The 15266-nt window shown below is 40.4% G+C and overlaps 1 protein-coding gene and 1 long non-coding RNA gene across 2 annotated transcripts in view; one reads left to right on the top strand and one right to left on the bottom strand.

Moving 5' to 3' along the window:
* LOC110064397 (uncharacterized) overlaps nucleotides 1-14281 on the top strand; it is a 38266-nt gene extending 23985 nt beyond the window's left edge. The window contains exons 10-20 of the mRNA XM_089296222.1: nucleotides 2317-2501; nucleotides 5522-5684; nucleotides 6656-6867; nucleotides 7317-7501; nucleotides 7832-7930; nucleotides 9758-9856; nucleotides 10651-11238; nucleotides 11492-11703; nucleotides 11978-12018; nucleotides 12193-12289; nucleotides 13419-14281. Coding sequence (XP_089152348.1) covers nucleotides 2317-2501; nucleotides 5522-5684; nucleotides 6656-6867; nucleotides 7317-7501; nucleotides 7832-7930; nucleotides 9758-9856; nucleotides 10651-11238; nucleotides 11492-11703; nucleotides 11978-12018; nucleotides 12193-12289; nucleotides 13419-13599 — 2062 coding nt within the window. The 3' untranslated portion in view covers nucleotides 13600-14281. The remainder of the gene's footprint in view (nucleotides 1-2316; nucleotides 2502-5521; nucleotides 5685-6655; nucleotides 6868-7316; nucleotides 7502-7831; nucleotides 7931-9757; nucleotides 9857-10650; nucleotides 11239-11491; nucleotides 11704-11977; nucleotides 12019-12192; nucleotides 12290-13418) is intronic.
* Nucleotides 1-15266, bottom strand: part of LOC110064411 (uncharacterized) — a 237601-nt gene that overhangs the window by 188629 nt on the left and 33706 nt on the right. The window lies entirely within an intron of this gene.

Here is a 15266-nt window from a genome sequence, read left to right as displayed (position 1 = left end):
CTAGTTGCTTCAAACAGTATTTCACCTTTTTTGCTTGGAGGGGAGAATATGTGTAATGTAAAAAAAAAATGCAAATCTTATTTATAGTGGTCATGCACTTAGCTATACAAGCACTAAGCTTAGCTAGTTTACAGGCATGCCACTGAAGCAAAGGATGCAAATATTTCAAATAAACATAACATTGTTAGAAATCCTAACTGGCAGGAGGCAGACCAGTTGGCTATTTACAAAGCGTGACCGAGGATTTGAACTCGGCACTACCGAGAAACGAATCCCGCTAGTGGCAGGGTGGGGGCCTTGAACCTGGGACCTCCGGATTACGACACCAGCGCCCTAAACCACTTGACCATGCTGCCTATCATATCATTCTTTTATCAAATCCATTGTCAGTTCTTGTTGTGTTGTAGCAGCTTGCATTGAAGATACTCTCGTTCACACGCTCGCTCGCCCATAATCAATACTCGCCCACTCTTTGGGTGTGTCAAAAACTCGGACCAGAAAAATTACACAAATCCGTGTTAGCTGTGGATTGCTTCAAGACGTCTTTCCCGAGTGGGAAGTGGGCACTACTGGAATTGACCTATGCCTCATTTGTCGTCATAAACTAAATAATAACTTATTCATGCTTAGTTTCGCGCCTACTTAATTTTGCGTTTTCCGCTAGGCGATATTTCTTGAGGTTTTAATTTCGCTATTTCAAGAAGACAAAATGAATAAACGAAGAGTTAAATTACGCGAAAATATGCCAACGAAGGTCTTATTTTGATAATCTGTATAGAGGCAATGAATCATCAATGTGTCGAACTAAGGTATTTCAAACAGGAGCTCTTAATTAAGGTACAAACGCAATCAGTCATTCTCCTGTGTGACAGTCAGTAGATTTAAATGTCATCTAGATGCTCAAAAGGATTTTCTGTTCAAAGTTTTGTTCCACTGACTACGTCTACACCAGCCGTCTCCCATCCTTTTGCAATATCCTTTAGTGATAACTACAAGAAACCGGTTAATGGTCATTTTGATAACTGTACACTGAGGTCCCGTGCACATGCACTACACCGGAGAAATTTAAGAACGCAACAATCACTGATCACTTTGGATTTGTGTTTGAGGAAAACTCGAGCAGGCAAATCACGTGATTTTCGTAACGTCATCGTTTTCGAAAAGCTCCGTTTTCAAAATTTTTCCGTCTACATGCGTCCAAACGCGAAGCCGGTGTTTTAATTTAAATTCCTCCGCTTTGAAGAGCGTTTTCGAAAAGTACTGTTTTCATGACGGACTAGTGTGGACGGTAGACCTAACCACAGAAATAAAGCTGCATTTTCAAATTTCACCAGCATGCTTTGGTCGGGGCCTGAAAGAACTGATCGAACAAAGTGATTCAGCTTTAATGGACGCCATTTTCGTGTTGAGTATTTAGCTTTGAGAGTGTGTTTTGTTCGCAAGTCGTAAGTTTCGCGATTTTTGTCAACTCTCGAAAATGCAAAAATACAGGCGCATGAAAGTAAGAATAGTTCTTTTCACTTATGATCTCTAAATTTTCTTCGTAGCATCTGGGTGGGTTTAAGAGGTAGCTGAGAATCGGATTGACGCTTTTTTTAAAAGTTATTGCTGAGACCTGAGATCTGCAAATTTTTTGAAAACCGATAACTGAGATCTAACTCCCCCATCCAGACACTCTACTTAGACTGATTCGATTGTCTATACCAAAGCATATGTGGACTGTCCAAAGCCTGGTACAATTTGGTACATATAAGAATACCTTCTTTAAGGCTTAGTGCTATAACAACTTTCTGTTAACAGTCAGCTACACGCATTGTATTATATAGAGTTACCTGTTTTCAGCTGGCTCGACAGATAATATGCGTAGATATTTTGCGAGCTGTGTAGTATTTGAGAGCAACGACTGGAGTAAAATGTCCGCTCGTATTACCTGTCAAGCCGTGCAATAAGGGATGTCATTTGCGACTGCATCCCTGCATTTGTAGGTTATCATTTTCTTTTAGTTTACTGTTTTTGGTTTAAAAGTTAGTCACGACAATTCATCTCGTGTTGGAACACATCATTTTGTTCGGAGAGCACTGAAGAAGCTATTTGCTCTAGCTCTGCTGTCCCTCAAGCAGCTCTTGTGCTTCTTCCCACGTGCATCATAATTCGATAATGCACGCTAAAGCATGACAATTCTTATTGCCAGGTTGTATCAGGAGCCATGGTAGTATGTAGTTTTTAATTAGATTTTTTTTTGGAATGTCTCACGAGTATACTCAGTTACTCGGTTTTAGTAGTTTGGTGCAAAACTTCATTTACCTTTCTTTGTAGCAAAGACGTTTTGAGAATTACTGACGGGATGGGTACAAGACAACGTTACTGTGGTAGCAAGACCGGTCAAAATCTTCAGGTGACTGGAGACCAAGTGGAAATACTATTCCACTCAGACGGAGCAATTGAGCGAAGAGGATATCTGCTAAATTTCACTCTGGTTTCATTACCCTCGGTTTCAAGCGGTAAGTGGGACCATAGAGAAGCTGATAAAACTTGAAGAGTACACCAAGTTTATCCCCCACTTAAATAACTTCTAACATTCATTTAAAGTTGACAGTTACTTGTGATAATACATTGTTCGTGGCTAGTCTTATGCAGCTCGTTTCGTCCCGGCCAAGGGACTCATCAGAGACCTTTCCTCTTGGCAAACTCATTGGGCATTGTGCTTAAAGTCACGTTCCCTAACAGAATGATGATAGCAATCTCGCCTTATATTGCATAAAGATCCCCGACCGCATTTCATTTCCACGAGAAAAACTGGAACACAAGTTTTCTGCAAAACTAAGAGCAATAGTGTGGTAAGAGACGATGTCTCTTGAGCGTGGTAATTTTCAATTCGCCAAAACAGAGTTTTGTCATCGATTGCTATAGTAAACGTGAACATTGTCATGAACATTTGGCATCCTTAGCCACAGGTTTGCGGATACCCTTTGACCCTATTCAGACCAGGCTTTTGGGCTTTTCAAGGTCTCCTAGTGACTGGAAACCAAGTGAAAATGTTAGTTCAATCAGACGACTAGATTGAGCAAAGAGGATATTGGTTAGTCTTCGCTCTGGTTTCACCAGCCTTGGTTTCACTACCCTTGGTTTCACATGGTAGGACCATAAAGACGCTGATTAAGCTTATCAAGTTTACCAAATACATACATTTGAGGAATTGATGGTGGTTTTTAGCAAGATCTTTCAACAAATTTTAGATGCAGGTCAATTATTTCCATCCTCTCACGTTTGGAATGAACGTGCAAGGTTTTGCGGAAAAATGTTATAGGGTCAAAGGTCATTTTTTCAAGAAAATTCGACTTTTGATCATTTATATTTTGTAAAAACAAAAACAAGGAAGATCATTGCAAACGTAGCCAGGTAGATAATTTAAATTTGCATAGAAAACGCTCATTTATTGATCAATACGTGTAAAATTCGCTACCAATTCTCCGATTTACTAAATGTTAATAAAGTACCATCAAACCTGTATTGTGCGGACCTCATATTAAGCGGACACCCTCTATTAAGCGGACAGCAGTGCAAGTCCCATTTTTCTTTTTCCGCATTCACCGTAAAAAATACCGGTCTTCAACGGACACCTCTATTAAGCGGATGCAGCAAACCTTAAACTGGACTTTTATGGTCATTTCTACCTGTATCAAACAGACACTGCAAAAAGAATGCTTGATTTTTTTTGTCCACGTTTCAGTAGATCAGTCATTTAAGTTTGCCAACAACCTGAGCTGTCACAGAAATGCAATATTTTGTTATTTGGTTTTATTTTTACAGAACTTTTGTTCTTGTTTGATTTTGTAAACCTTCACATGATTCGATCAATATAGACACTGTTACTGTATACTTAAGGTGGCTGAACACAGTTTTTGATACCTGTGTTTCATTCACCTTTTTCTCTAAAACCCTTGATCCCTCGGTCGTCAAAAATAGCAGCAAGCTAGTTAATAACACAAACTTTGGTTTTTTGTTGGTTAAGCTGACGTATGTGCCGTTGCTATGGCAACATAAATAAATATAAACAGGCCTTTAAAATCGGTTTTGTTTATTTGCAGAAAATCTAGTCATTAGATTTTCTTTATAATTTGCATGTTACAAGCTTGTAACGATTCTCACAAGTTAACACCATTTTGCTAATAATTTAACAGAGATCTTTAATTATCCCTTGTTGAAGGTTCACTGGAATATCTAGAATTTCTTTTGTTAAAGTTAAATCATTTTCAATACTCGAGTTACTTATTTACTTAAGTATTTTCATGCCAAATTTCGTGAAATTCTAATGAGTAGTTCTCGAGAAATAGGCGTATTTCCAAGAGTGCAATTTTCATTCAATCGCAATTTTTTGACTTACTACGCATGCGCTGCATATAACTGGGTTCTTTCAGTAAGAAAGAAAAAGCTGAGAATTGCTGGGTTCTTTGCATTGTTACCTTTCCTAACATATCTTTGTAATAAAAGACTAAAGCCATCAATACGCTGTGTTCAATTATAGAGAAAAATAGCACAGATACTGCGGGTGTGGAGTAACTAAAATAATCGCTCTATTGACGGCATGTTTGTTTTTTGCAATCGTTGTGCACGCGCTGAATTGCATCAGCAAAAGCGCGCGCAAAAACTGTGTTCGGCCACCCTAAATCGCTCTACCTCATGTACTTGTCATTGCTTATGGAAATACGGTATTTCAGAGTTATCGATCGTTCACGAGAATGCTATTTGTCTCTTTCAAGGTCTTTTAATAATGACCAATATTGATGTGACCGTTTTACAACGAATTCAGAGGTAACCTGTTTTCAGCAGACACCCTGGATCAGGCGGACACCCTGTATTAAGCGGACACTAGCAAGGGTCCCGTGGGTGTCCGCCTAATACCACCTAATGCAGGTTTGACTGTAATAACGTTTTAAAGAACGTTTAAAAAGTCATGAACTTGTGGCGTCTGTAGTCACAGAGGCTCGCAGATACTCTTTGACCCTAGTGAGACAGGGCTAATGGACTTTTTGAGGTCCTCTTTGACCAATGGGGGATCAGGAAGAAGGGGGAGGGGCTTTTGGGGCTAACACTCCATAACTCTTGGAGTATTTAAGTCATTACTGACCATAAATCTTGTACGTTTTATAACACATCCTAAACATTTTTCTGCGAGGTCCTTGTCATGGAATGGATCTGCCATCTTGGATTTCACAACATTTTACAAAATGCTAGAAAATTGCAAAAATTTGCTCGCAATATTTTCTTTTTTTTAATAGTCTATATTTTTCTATATCTTTCAGTTGAACAGCAGTCTTAATTATAATATATATAAAAGCAAAACAGGACAACACGCTTTTTCATTTAGTAAAAAAAAATTCAATTTTACAAATTGGAGTTATGACTTCATCCAAATTTGGCAGCCTTCAGAATGTTGATCATCCAGTTATTTCCAACGTAGTCCTCAAACATTACTTAAACTCCCAGCCTCCTTAAGATATAAATTTATTATCTTTTGCAGGGCCTACGAAGAGGAATTCTGATCAACCAACACAAGAAACCGCGATCTTCAATGAGAGGATGATTTACATCGTATCTGGTATCGCGTTCATTCTGTTGTTGGTGCTATGTTTTATTCTTGGTTTCTGGTGCTACAGACGGTCTCATCACACGCGAATCAAAAGGTTATTCACTATTATTGGTAGTACTTACGATGAAACATAGTAAATAAATTGGTTATTGCAAAACTGGGACAATCAACAGGAGAGATTCTGAATGTTTTACCATTTTACAGCTAAAAGCTCTATGTATAAGTTAGTTACACCCGGTTCCATTCTCAGCAGGCACACTGTTTTGACATGCAGTGGAGACCTTGCCTCTTTGTTTGCCTAAATTTATTCACCTAAATAGCAAAGAAAACCTTACTATTATAAATTGACCCTACATATAACATATCCGTACGACAGGACGAACATAGTTTAACCTTGAAATGTGATGTTCAGACAAGAAAGCGGATGTGAAATGGTTTGGTAAAATGATGGGAGAGGCACTGATCCCCTGGTTAGTTAGGGAGCAGTGGGAAAAATAGAGAGAGAAAAAATAAGAGAGGAGTGTGGTACGGGAAAGCCAGAGAACAATCTTTTTCTCCTCGCACCAGGCCCCTCTCTACTTCTTTTGCTCGCCATTTTTCGTGCTGCACCTCAACGAACTTTGCGCGTTGCACTCGGAATCTGCTAGCGGTCCAGGTTGGTGCTTTGGCTGGGGTTTCTGTTTTGTGTTCCTGAGTAAGAAATATAATTGGGAATCTCCCAAGCTCGGGGTATTATAAAATGGATGATGCCAAAGTGCCAGGTCAACCTGAGGAAACGTGCAAAGGTAGCCTGCAATGGACTAGCATGTCATGTAGAGGAAATAACAATACCTCTCGATCGGAAGCCGGGACAGCTTCAATGGTATATGCCTAATTGCAGTCTTTACTATTAGAAAACGTGGTATCGAATTTGGAACTTACAGGCAGAATGGCTGGGTTTCATCACGAAGCTCTAAGACATTAATCTTTTAAACAGCAAGATTTCACTAAAATAATAGCATACTGCGCTATACTACTTGATAACGACTCTTTTTGTGCTTAAACTATTTTCACATCGTTCCACAGATCAGCTCATTCAGCTCGCAAAATTATCCCACTAGACAAGTGGGAACTTCTTCCCGAGCAAATAGAATATCAGGAAGAGCTGGGCCGAGGAGCGTTTGGTGTGGTTTACAAAGCAACTCTAAAGAGACGAGTTGGAATAGAAGTGTTTGAGACTGGAAAGACACTGAAGCCCGAGGCACCATGCCAGGTGGTTGCAGTCAAAGAACTGCAAGGTAATTGCAATCATCATGCAAAATCATGTAGAAAAGGGCGAATCGTTACACAACTTGGGTAGGTCCAGTGTCTTTAAAATACACCTGAAAGAGATTTAAATTCTCGGTGATCGTGCTTGGTCTTTTGCAATCAGATCCTAAGCTGTGTCTCTCCAGTCTAAAGCTTAAGGTGATATTACGAATGACAAAGCTGAGCCATTTCTCTTTATAGTGTGAATATGATTAAAACTAATCATCTGTCCCCTGTTTTTATTTTCATTTCATGTCCCATTATTCCTAAATTGGACAGCAGATAGTCCTGAGCATGAAACGCAATTGAATTTCCCGTCGGAATGTACTTAGACCGTGACTGAAGCAAAGCCTAATATATGGCCAATTGATTTTTGAATCTGGTTTTAAAATCTTCTGTTCGTAGCAAATAGGAATTTAACTACATCATTTGTGTTTAGATGATCCGAGCAAAGAACAAAAAGAAGAGTTCTTGCAGGAGATAGAGCAGATGAAGCTGTTGGGTGCACACCAGAATATTGTATCCCTGGTTGGTTGTTGCACTTTGCAGGAGCACAAGTTCCTGGTGATAGAGTACGTTCCGTTTGGTGATCTGTTGCAGTGGTTGCGATGCAGGAGACGATCGGTAAGACGCTTTCCAAAGGAATATTTAATCAATTTGATGTTGCCTTAAGTGTTTGGTAGTAATGGATTTAACGGTAAGGCAGTGGTGTAGTCCTTCACGAGACAGTTCGTGCTAATTATATGGGGCTCGTGCAAATCTACCAAAGCTCACAGTTTAACCTGCAGCAGCTATAGGATTTTCAGTGGCTAGATGTCTCCCAAGTAGGCTGTGTTGGGTTCTAAATAATATCCAGTCGATAATGTTCAGCTCTCATCTTGAAACTTAATTACTTCCACGTTTAGACCAATCGTGCTAGTTATTTGTGACGTAATCGTGTTCATTGTACTCTAGATCAATCGAAACCAAGGCACTGATGGTAACGAGGAGAAGAAATTTTATGAAGAAAAGGACATATTCAGTGCTCTAAAAGAAGTGAGCGAATGTGAACAAGTAGGTGCCTTACATTAAACGCTATTGTAATCAGATCTGTTTAGGGCATCAGGAACGTTAGTGGTGTGATGGAGTGGCGACGAAATGTTCTGAGGCCTTTGACTTCACCAGTATGTAACTCGAGGAAAGGGGAATGTTGTATAGTGTATTTAGTGTATCTGCAGTCAAATATTTTAGGCTTTAAAAGAAAATAACCTTTCAATTGATATGTCACATAGCTACTGCCAGGGTGTATTGATTGGTGAGCAGGGGTTATTAGGAGAATTGGTGGTGCAGGGTTGGAGGAAGGAAGGAAGGAAAGAAGGAAGGAGGGAAGGAAGGAAGGAGGGAAGGAAGGAAGGGAGGGAGGGAGGGAGGAAGGAAGGAATGAACGAAGGGAGGAAGGAAGGACGAACAGAAAAAAGGAAGGAAGGAAGGGCGGACAGTAAAAAGGAAGGAAGGAAGGAAGGGAGGGAGGGAGGAAGGACGGACGGACGGACGGAAGGAAGGAAAGAAGGATGGACAGAAAGAGGAAGGAAGGAAGGAAGGGAGGGAGGGAGGAAGGACAGACGGACGGACGAATGGAAGAAAGGAAGGAAGGAAGAACGGACAGACGGACGGACGGAAGGAAGGACGGACAGAAAAAAGGAAGGAAGGAAGGAAGGCAGGAAGGGGGGAAGGAAGGAAGGAAGGGAGGGAGGGAGGAAGGACGGACGGACGGACGGACGAATGGAAGAAAGGAAGGAAGGAAGGCCGGACAGAAAAAAGGAAGGAAGGAAGGGCGGACAGTAAAAAGGAAGGAAGGAAGGAAGGAAGGAAGGGAGGGAGGAAGGACGGACGGACGGAAGGAAGGAAGGAAGGACGGACAGAAAAGGGAAGGAAGGACGGACGGACAGAAAAAAGGAAGGAAGGAAGGACGGACGGACAGACGGATGGACGGAAGGAAGGACGGACAGAAAAAAGGAAGGAAGGGAGGGAGGGAGGAAGGACGGACGGACGGACGAATGGAAGAAAGGAAGGAAGGCTGGAGAGAAAAAAGGAAGGAAGGAAGGGCGGACAGTAAAAAGGAAGGAAGGAAGGAAGGAAGGAAGGGAGGGAGGAAGGGGGAAGGAAGGAAGGAAGGAAGGGAGGGAGGGAGGAAGGACAGATGGACGGAAGAAAGGAAGGAAGGAAGGCCGGACAGAAAAAAGGAAGGAAGGAAGGGCGGACAGTAAAAAGGAAGGAAGGAAGGAAGGAAGGGAGGGAGGGAGGGAGGGAGGAAGGACGGACGGACAGAAAAAAGGAAGGAATGGAGGAAGGGGGGAAGGAAGGAAGGAAGGGAGAGAGGGAGGAAGGACGGACGGACGGAAGGAAGGAAGGAAGGAAGGCTGGAGAGAAAAAAGGAAGGAAGGACAGAGGGGCAGACAGAAAAAAGGAAGGAAGGAAGGAAGGATGAACGGACAGAAAAAAGGAAGGAAGGAAGGAAGGAAGGACAGAGGGACGGACGGACAGAAGGAAGGACGGACAGAAAAAAGGAAGGAAGGAAGGAAGAAAGGGAGGAAGGGGGGAAGGAAGGAAGGAAGGGAGGGAGGGAGGACAGACGGACGGACGGAAGGAAGGAAGGAAGAAAGGACAGACAGGCTGACGGACGGACGGACGGACGGACGGTCAGACGGAAAAAAGGAAGGAAGGACAGACGGACAGAAAAAGGAAGGAAGGACGGACGGAAGGAAGGAAGGAATGAGGGAAGGACGGACGGACGGACGGACAAATGATTGAATGGATTAAATGAACGAACTGACGAATCGGCGAGTGAATGAAAATATCAATAAGAGTTAAAATATTTAACATTTAATGCATATTTATCAGGGAGAACAAGACCTTCAGGATGAAAATCGGGCCTTGGCAATTCTTGGTGGTTTACAAGTTAACAAAGAAATCGCCATGTCCTCTGGACAGCTTTCTCAGGTAAGAAACAGCTTGAATACCACTTAAGAATATATTATCATTAATCTCCAATTTGTCGTTACAATGCTATTAGCCAAATATCCTCTTCAAATTTGTTTTGGAAAAACCGACGTCAAAATTTCAATAGGAAAGTTTAAAAGAGTATTTCATTCCACGTGAAAAGAAAAGTTGACAGATATAAAAAATATTAAAACGTGATCAGTTTAACTGCATTTAAATAGCAGGATGGGAGTATGGATAAATAGCCAAGGACATCCCATAAAAGGACGAACTAGAGCCTTTAGATGGTTCTTTAAATTCCGGAGATAAAGGAGCTATCCCCCTCTACTCTCACAAAAATTTACCCAGTCTTTGAACTTTCGCTTTACCTCACCCTCCCCTCCCCCCACTAATCTAGTCCGATGTAACTTTTCAGCTCTGACCTCTTGACGGAATGTAAGGTTTTAAAATGTCTCCCGCCTTTCGGGTATCACTCCTCCTATTTTTTGTTTTTGTTTTTAAGAAGAGAGAGATTTTGCATTGAAACCAAAATCAAAACTGAGAAAAAAAAAAACAAAAAACAATTGAACAGCAGCGCAACTTCGACATATTGCTACAAATGTTTTACAATCGATATAAGGAAAACTAACCAAGTTTAGCTTTTTTCTTACGCTACATTATGTTTGAAACAAGCACCCCAATTTCTATCCTGTCCTCCCTTCCCAAAATATGAATAACGAAATAATTTACACACGCTTAGTTTACTATCATTACTTTTTAGGTTATTTTCTTTTTTTCTTGCCTTCTTTATTCAGGAAAAAAGCAACGATTTACTTCCTCAGGAAAACATCGTATTGATCCCGATACCATCGATATCAAAAGAAAACAGCAACGCTGTCGCCATATTGATATCAAGTGAAAGTATTGATGATGACGAAAACGAAGACGACTTCCTGGATCAGGAAGGAATGGAACTGCTGCCGATGCCATGGACATCACAGGAAAACAGCAACGCTTCCGCCATACTGATATCAATTGAAAATATTGATGATGATGATGATGATGATGATGACGACGACGAAGAGGAAGAAAACAATGGTGGTTTTCTGTTTCAGCCAAAAATAGAACTGCTGCCGATACCATCGACGTCAAAGGGAAGCAGCAACGCTTCCGCCATATTGAAATCAAGTGAAAGTGATGATGATGACGACAACGAAGAAGACGACTTCCTGGATCAGGAAGGAATGGAACTGCTGCCGATTCCATCGACATCACAGGGAAACAGGAACGCTGCCGCCATATTTATATCGACTGAAAATATTGATGATGATGACGACGAAGAAGAAGACAGCTTTACTACTCAAAAGCTGTTTTCCTTTGCTTGGCAAATAGCAAAGGGAATGGTAGGTATTAATATAGCTATTTCGAAATGAGATGAAATGTAAAGATACTTTCTAATAGTGACTCTCGACCTAAGAAAAGTTTTCTAAACAAATTATCTGAATGTCCGAGATGGGTCTTGCGTGCCTCGTTTAGTGGTAATTTCAAACACCCTTAATAAGATTGAATACATGGCTTACAAAAACGAAAAAAAGTATCATAATCATTATTTCTATAAATAAATTGTGCTCTTTTAATTCGTTCATGATTTTTTAGAATCATCTCGCAGAGAAAGGCTTCATTCATCGTGACCTTGCAGCTCGTAATATTCTGGTTGGCAGTGATAACCGAGTCAAAGTGTCAGACTTTGGGTTGATGAGACAGATATACGAGGACGTGTATAGTGGAAAGAATACGAAGAAGCTTCCTGTCAAATGGATGGCCCCAGAATCAATCAATGACAGCATTTACACCATCAAGAGTGATGTGTAAGTCAATCTTTCTGTGTGACGGCAAAGCCTTTTCCTTAACCCTCAGACGCACACATGGAGAAGTGCAACTTGCCCTTTCGAGGATTTAGCATGTATTATCGAGTTAAGATACGCAGGAAGTTTGGAGAGCACGAAAGAAGCGTAGAAGTTGCTCGCGGGGCAGCTTGTCATTATAATACAAGGACAAAAAGAGAAAGCCTTAAAATCTTAGTCGTGTTGAGTACATGTAATTACAAAACAGCACTTATTGATGTTTTATATTTTCATATAGCTGGTCCTTTGGTATAATTCTTTGGGAAATGGCCACCATGGGTAAGTTAAACAAAAACTATTACTTTTTCTTATTTATACTAAATTCTTTCTTCCTTTATTTCTGAAATTAGCCATTACTTTCTTATGAGCCTATAATTTGTGGTTGATGTTTTCTCGGTTTGTTAACTTACCTTTTTATGACTTATTATTATTTTTTTTTTTGATGCATTTCAGGAGGTGTGCCGTATCCCACGTTAACCAATCGAGAGCTGTGTGGACTTTTGAAGACTGGTTATCGCATGGAGAGGCCTGATATGTGTTCTGATGAAGTGTAAGTGATTAAATTAGCTTGGGTTCAATTGTCTTTCCAGAATACAACTGATACATGAGAACAAGCAACTATGTCAAGAGGCAACTATCCTAACAATTGTTAATGCTGCTGCTAACATAATACAAGAGGCACACATGAAGGCAACAAATAGCGCTGAAGAACACATTCAACCTACGGACACTTCAATTCGCTGTTATAAGAACAACCAATGTTATGGACCAGAAGTTTATCACTGTCCAGTGGCTTAAATTGAATTACCTGGAAGTACATGTATCAGTAACATGAACTATACACATCCAAATTTTCACAAGATTTGTCTAAACCCTTGCAATATTGCGATTTAGCAAATAGCCCAAAGAAAACATGCGCGCTGATTGGTTTGAAATCGTGTCACGCATAGAAATCTCGAGCGAATAATCTAATTGTTTCAGTATAAATCTACTAGTCGTTCAAAACTTCAAGTTATCTAAGTCCTCTTGACAAACACACCGAAAACGCCAAGAAACGGCCGTCATTTTGTTAACAAGGGCACACTGCTACGCTACTCACTATCTGATGGCATATAATGATGGCGCTAGCAAAGAGAATTTACATTTTGCTGATCAAAGTAAACGTCAAGCTTTTTTTTCGGCGCCTTTCCGAAACTTCCACTCGTGTTTCTATAACTCGATGGAAACACGGTAAATGTTTTCTATTAAAGCATGGATCGGAATTAAGGGTTAGAGAGGTTAGTAGGGGACAAAGAGCGAGAAAAGAGTCACAAATTCAATAGTAAAACCTGATAAATACTAATACAGTGTAATTAAAATTAAAATTGCTCTAGTTACAAAATTTCCTTATAAACAACTAATCAATGGCATAGCTTATCATAAGATTCACTGATGATACATTTCTAGGCGCGATCCAGGATGCAATACGTCACGTTCATTTCACTTGTTTTTTTCATTATTTTGGATCACAATTATTTTGTTTTTTTGCGTATCTTGCCCCTCCATGCACCTATACAATGTCGAGAAACCGATTTAGCGTTGTAATGTATTTCAAGTTGCTTTGACAAATATAGCACATTGATCGAGTTTGTTCCGCAATGCAGTTATTTAACTTTTTGTCATCTTCTTATCCATGATAGATATGAACTGATGTCTGAGTGCTGGAATGAAGATCCATCCTCTCGTCCCAGTTTCTCGGAGTTGATTGACCGACTGGAGGTGTTCATGACGAGGAATGTACCATATTGTGACTTGGACAAGCATGATGAGACACGCTCTTACTACAACGTGCCCGTTATCGCTGATGAACACAGCGGATAAGAAAGTGACAGAAAGGTCTACAGGATAATGCACTATGGACGAGAACTTTGAATTTTAAAACGCCATATTTAACTTGAAAAAGAAAAAAAAAAATGACTATATATGCATGTAATCCAGACTTCAATCCTAGACAGACCTAGTTGAGACAAACTCAAGAATTGCGCAGATAACCATCTTTCGTCAAATACTACAACCAAAAAAATTATAAACCTTGTGCTTATCCATTTCTTAACCCATATTCGTTCAATGTTGTTTTAAAATGTTGCTAATATATGAGAAGTAATTTTTTAGATGAAAAGAAAGGAAAAAAACATCGTTAAGGAGGAGGAGGCGGGAAAGATAGAAAGGTAGCTAGCCCTTAATAGATTTTTCTTGTCTCAGCAGTTCTATCAAGGACGGTTATTTAACATAAAGAAGTAAAGTTATGAAATAATTTGAAACATGTACCCATGCCTCGATGTGCTAGTTGTGTACGATGCTAGAAACTGAACTCGGAAGCAGTATTGAAAACGGAGGCGCATTAATCATGTTAACATTGCTAGCTGCAGGTTGCCTAACCAGTTGGCTATTGACATTAGCAAAGATAAAAAGCTGAATTTGAGACTGTTACATTTCCTGTTGTAGCTAATTGTCTGCCAATATACTAATTTAAGCTTAAATATTAAAATATAAGTTAATGTTATCTGTGTTGAATCTGACTTTATTTGTTTGTGGTTGTGGTCGCCATTGAATATGCGTGGACTGGTGTGAGGTCTGGAACCAATCAGATACGAGAACTGGAACAACCGACGACCATTGCAGTAATTTGTATAATTTTGATGAAGAACGCTATTATAAACAGTGCAGTGCAACTGGGATGAACAGCAGTGAACTCACAGGGGGCAGTTAACAAACAGGGGGTAGACATGAGAAAGGACGCGGGAAAGATAAAAAGAAAAACAAGGGTGATGTGCACAATGTTCGACACACAGTTAATGGACCAGAGTAGGCATGACTGAAGGCGCCGGGAATCTACGTATGTAGATAAAACGAGAACTATCATTGAAAAAAAATGGCCACACTATATCTCTCCGGGGTTTGGCCAGACTGGAAGCATTAGCGCAACTTGAATTTCTGGCAGGAGTGAAAAGCCCTCGTCTTGGCAAAATAAGAGGGTCTGAATGGGGAAGGCGGGGGGGGGGGGGGGTAGGAGGGGCGCAAATGTTAGTTATCAACTAAAATTTTGATTGTCTATTTGTCAGTTGTCACTAAAGTGGCTGTTACTAATTAACTGAAGACCTAAAACCTCTCCTAGGGCAGTTTCCTTCTCCCCGATATTTTTGAGGAGATGTACATAGCCTACACAATGATCCGATTAAAAACTATCATATAATGCGTACTATTCGGGAATAAGCAAACAGGTATAAAGCACAAAAATAATTGTCAATAATTATAAGGATCAAATCGGGCCAGATCGAGGTAGATCGTAGTCTCCTTCGCAGTCGTTATTGGGGTCGTCACGCAACTCTTCTTCCCACTAATAGTTAGTGGAGAGAAGCGTTGCGTGACGACCCTAATAACGGCTGCGACGGAGACCAAGCAGATAGAATTTTAGTCGTAAAATTACCGTAAGTGAAAATGTATCCTGTTTACTTGATCTAGCGTTACGCGTACATAACATTTTTTTG

Source organism: Orbicella faveolata, unplaced genomic scaffold (assembly GCF_042242905.1).
Source record: "Orbicella faveolata isolate gen_17 unplaced genomic scaffold, um_ofav_v1 contig_26, whole genome shotgun sequence".
NCBI classification, from domain to species: Eukaryota; Metazoa; Cnidaria; class Anthozoa; order Scleractinia; family Merulinidae; genus Orbicella; species Orbicella faveolata.
The sequence above is the reverse complement of the archived record's forward strand: the minus strand, read 5'-3'. Positions and strand labels throughout refer to the sequence as shown.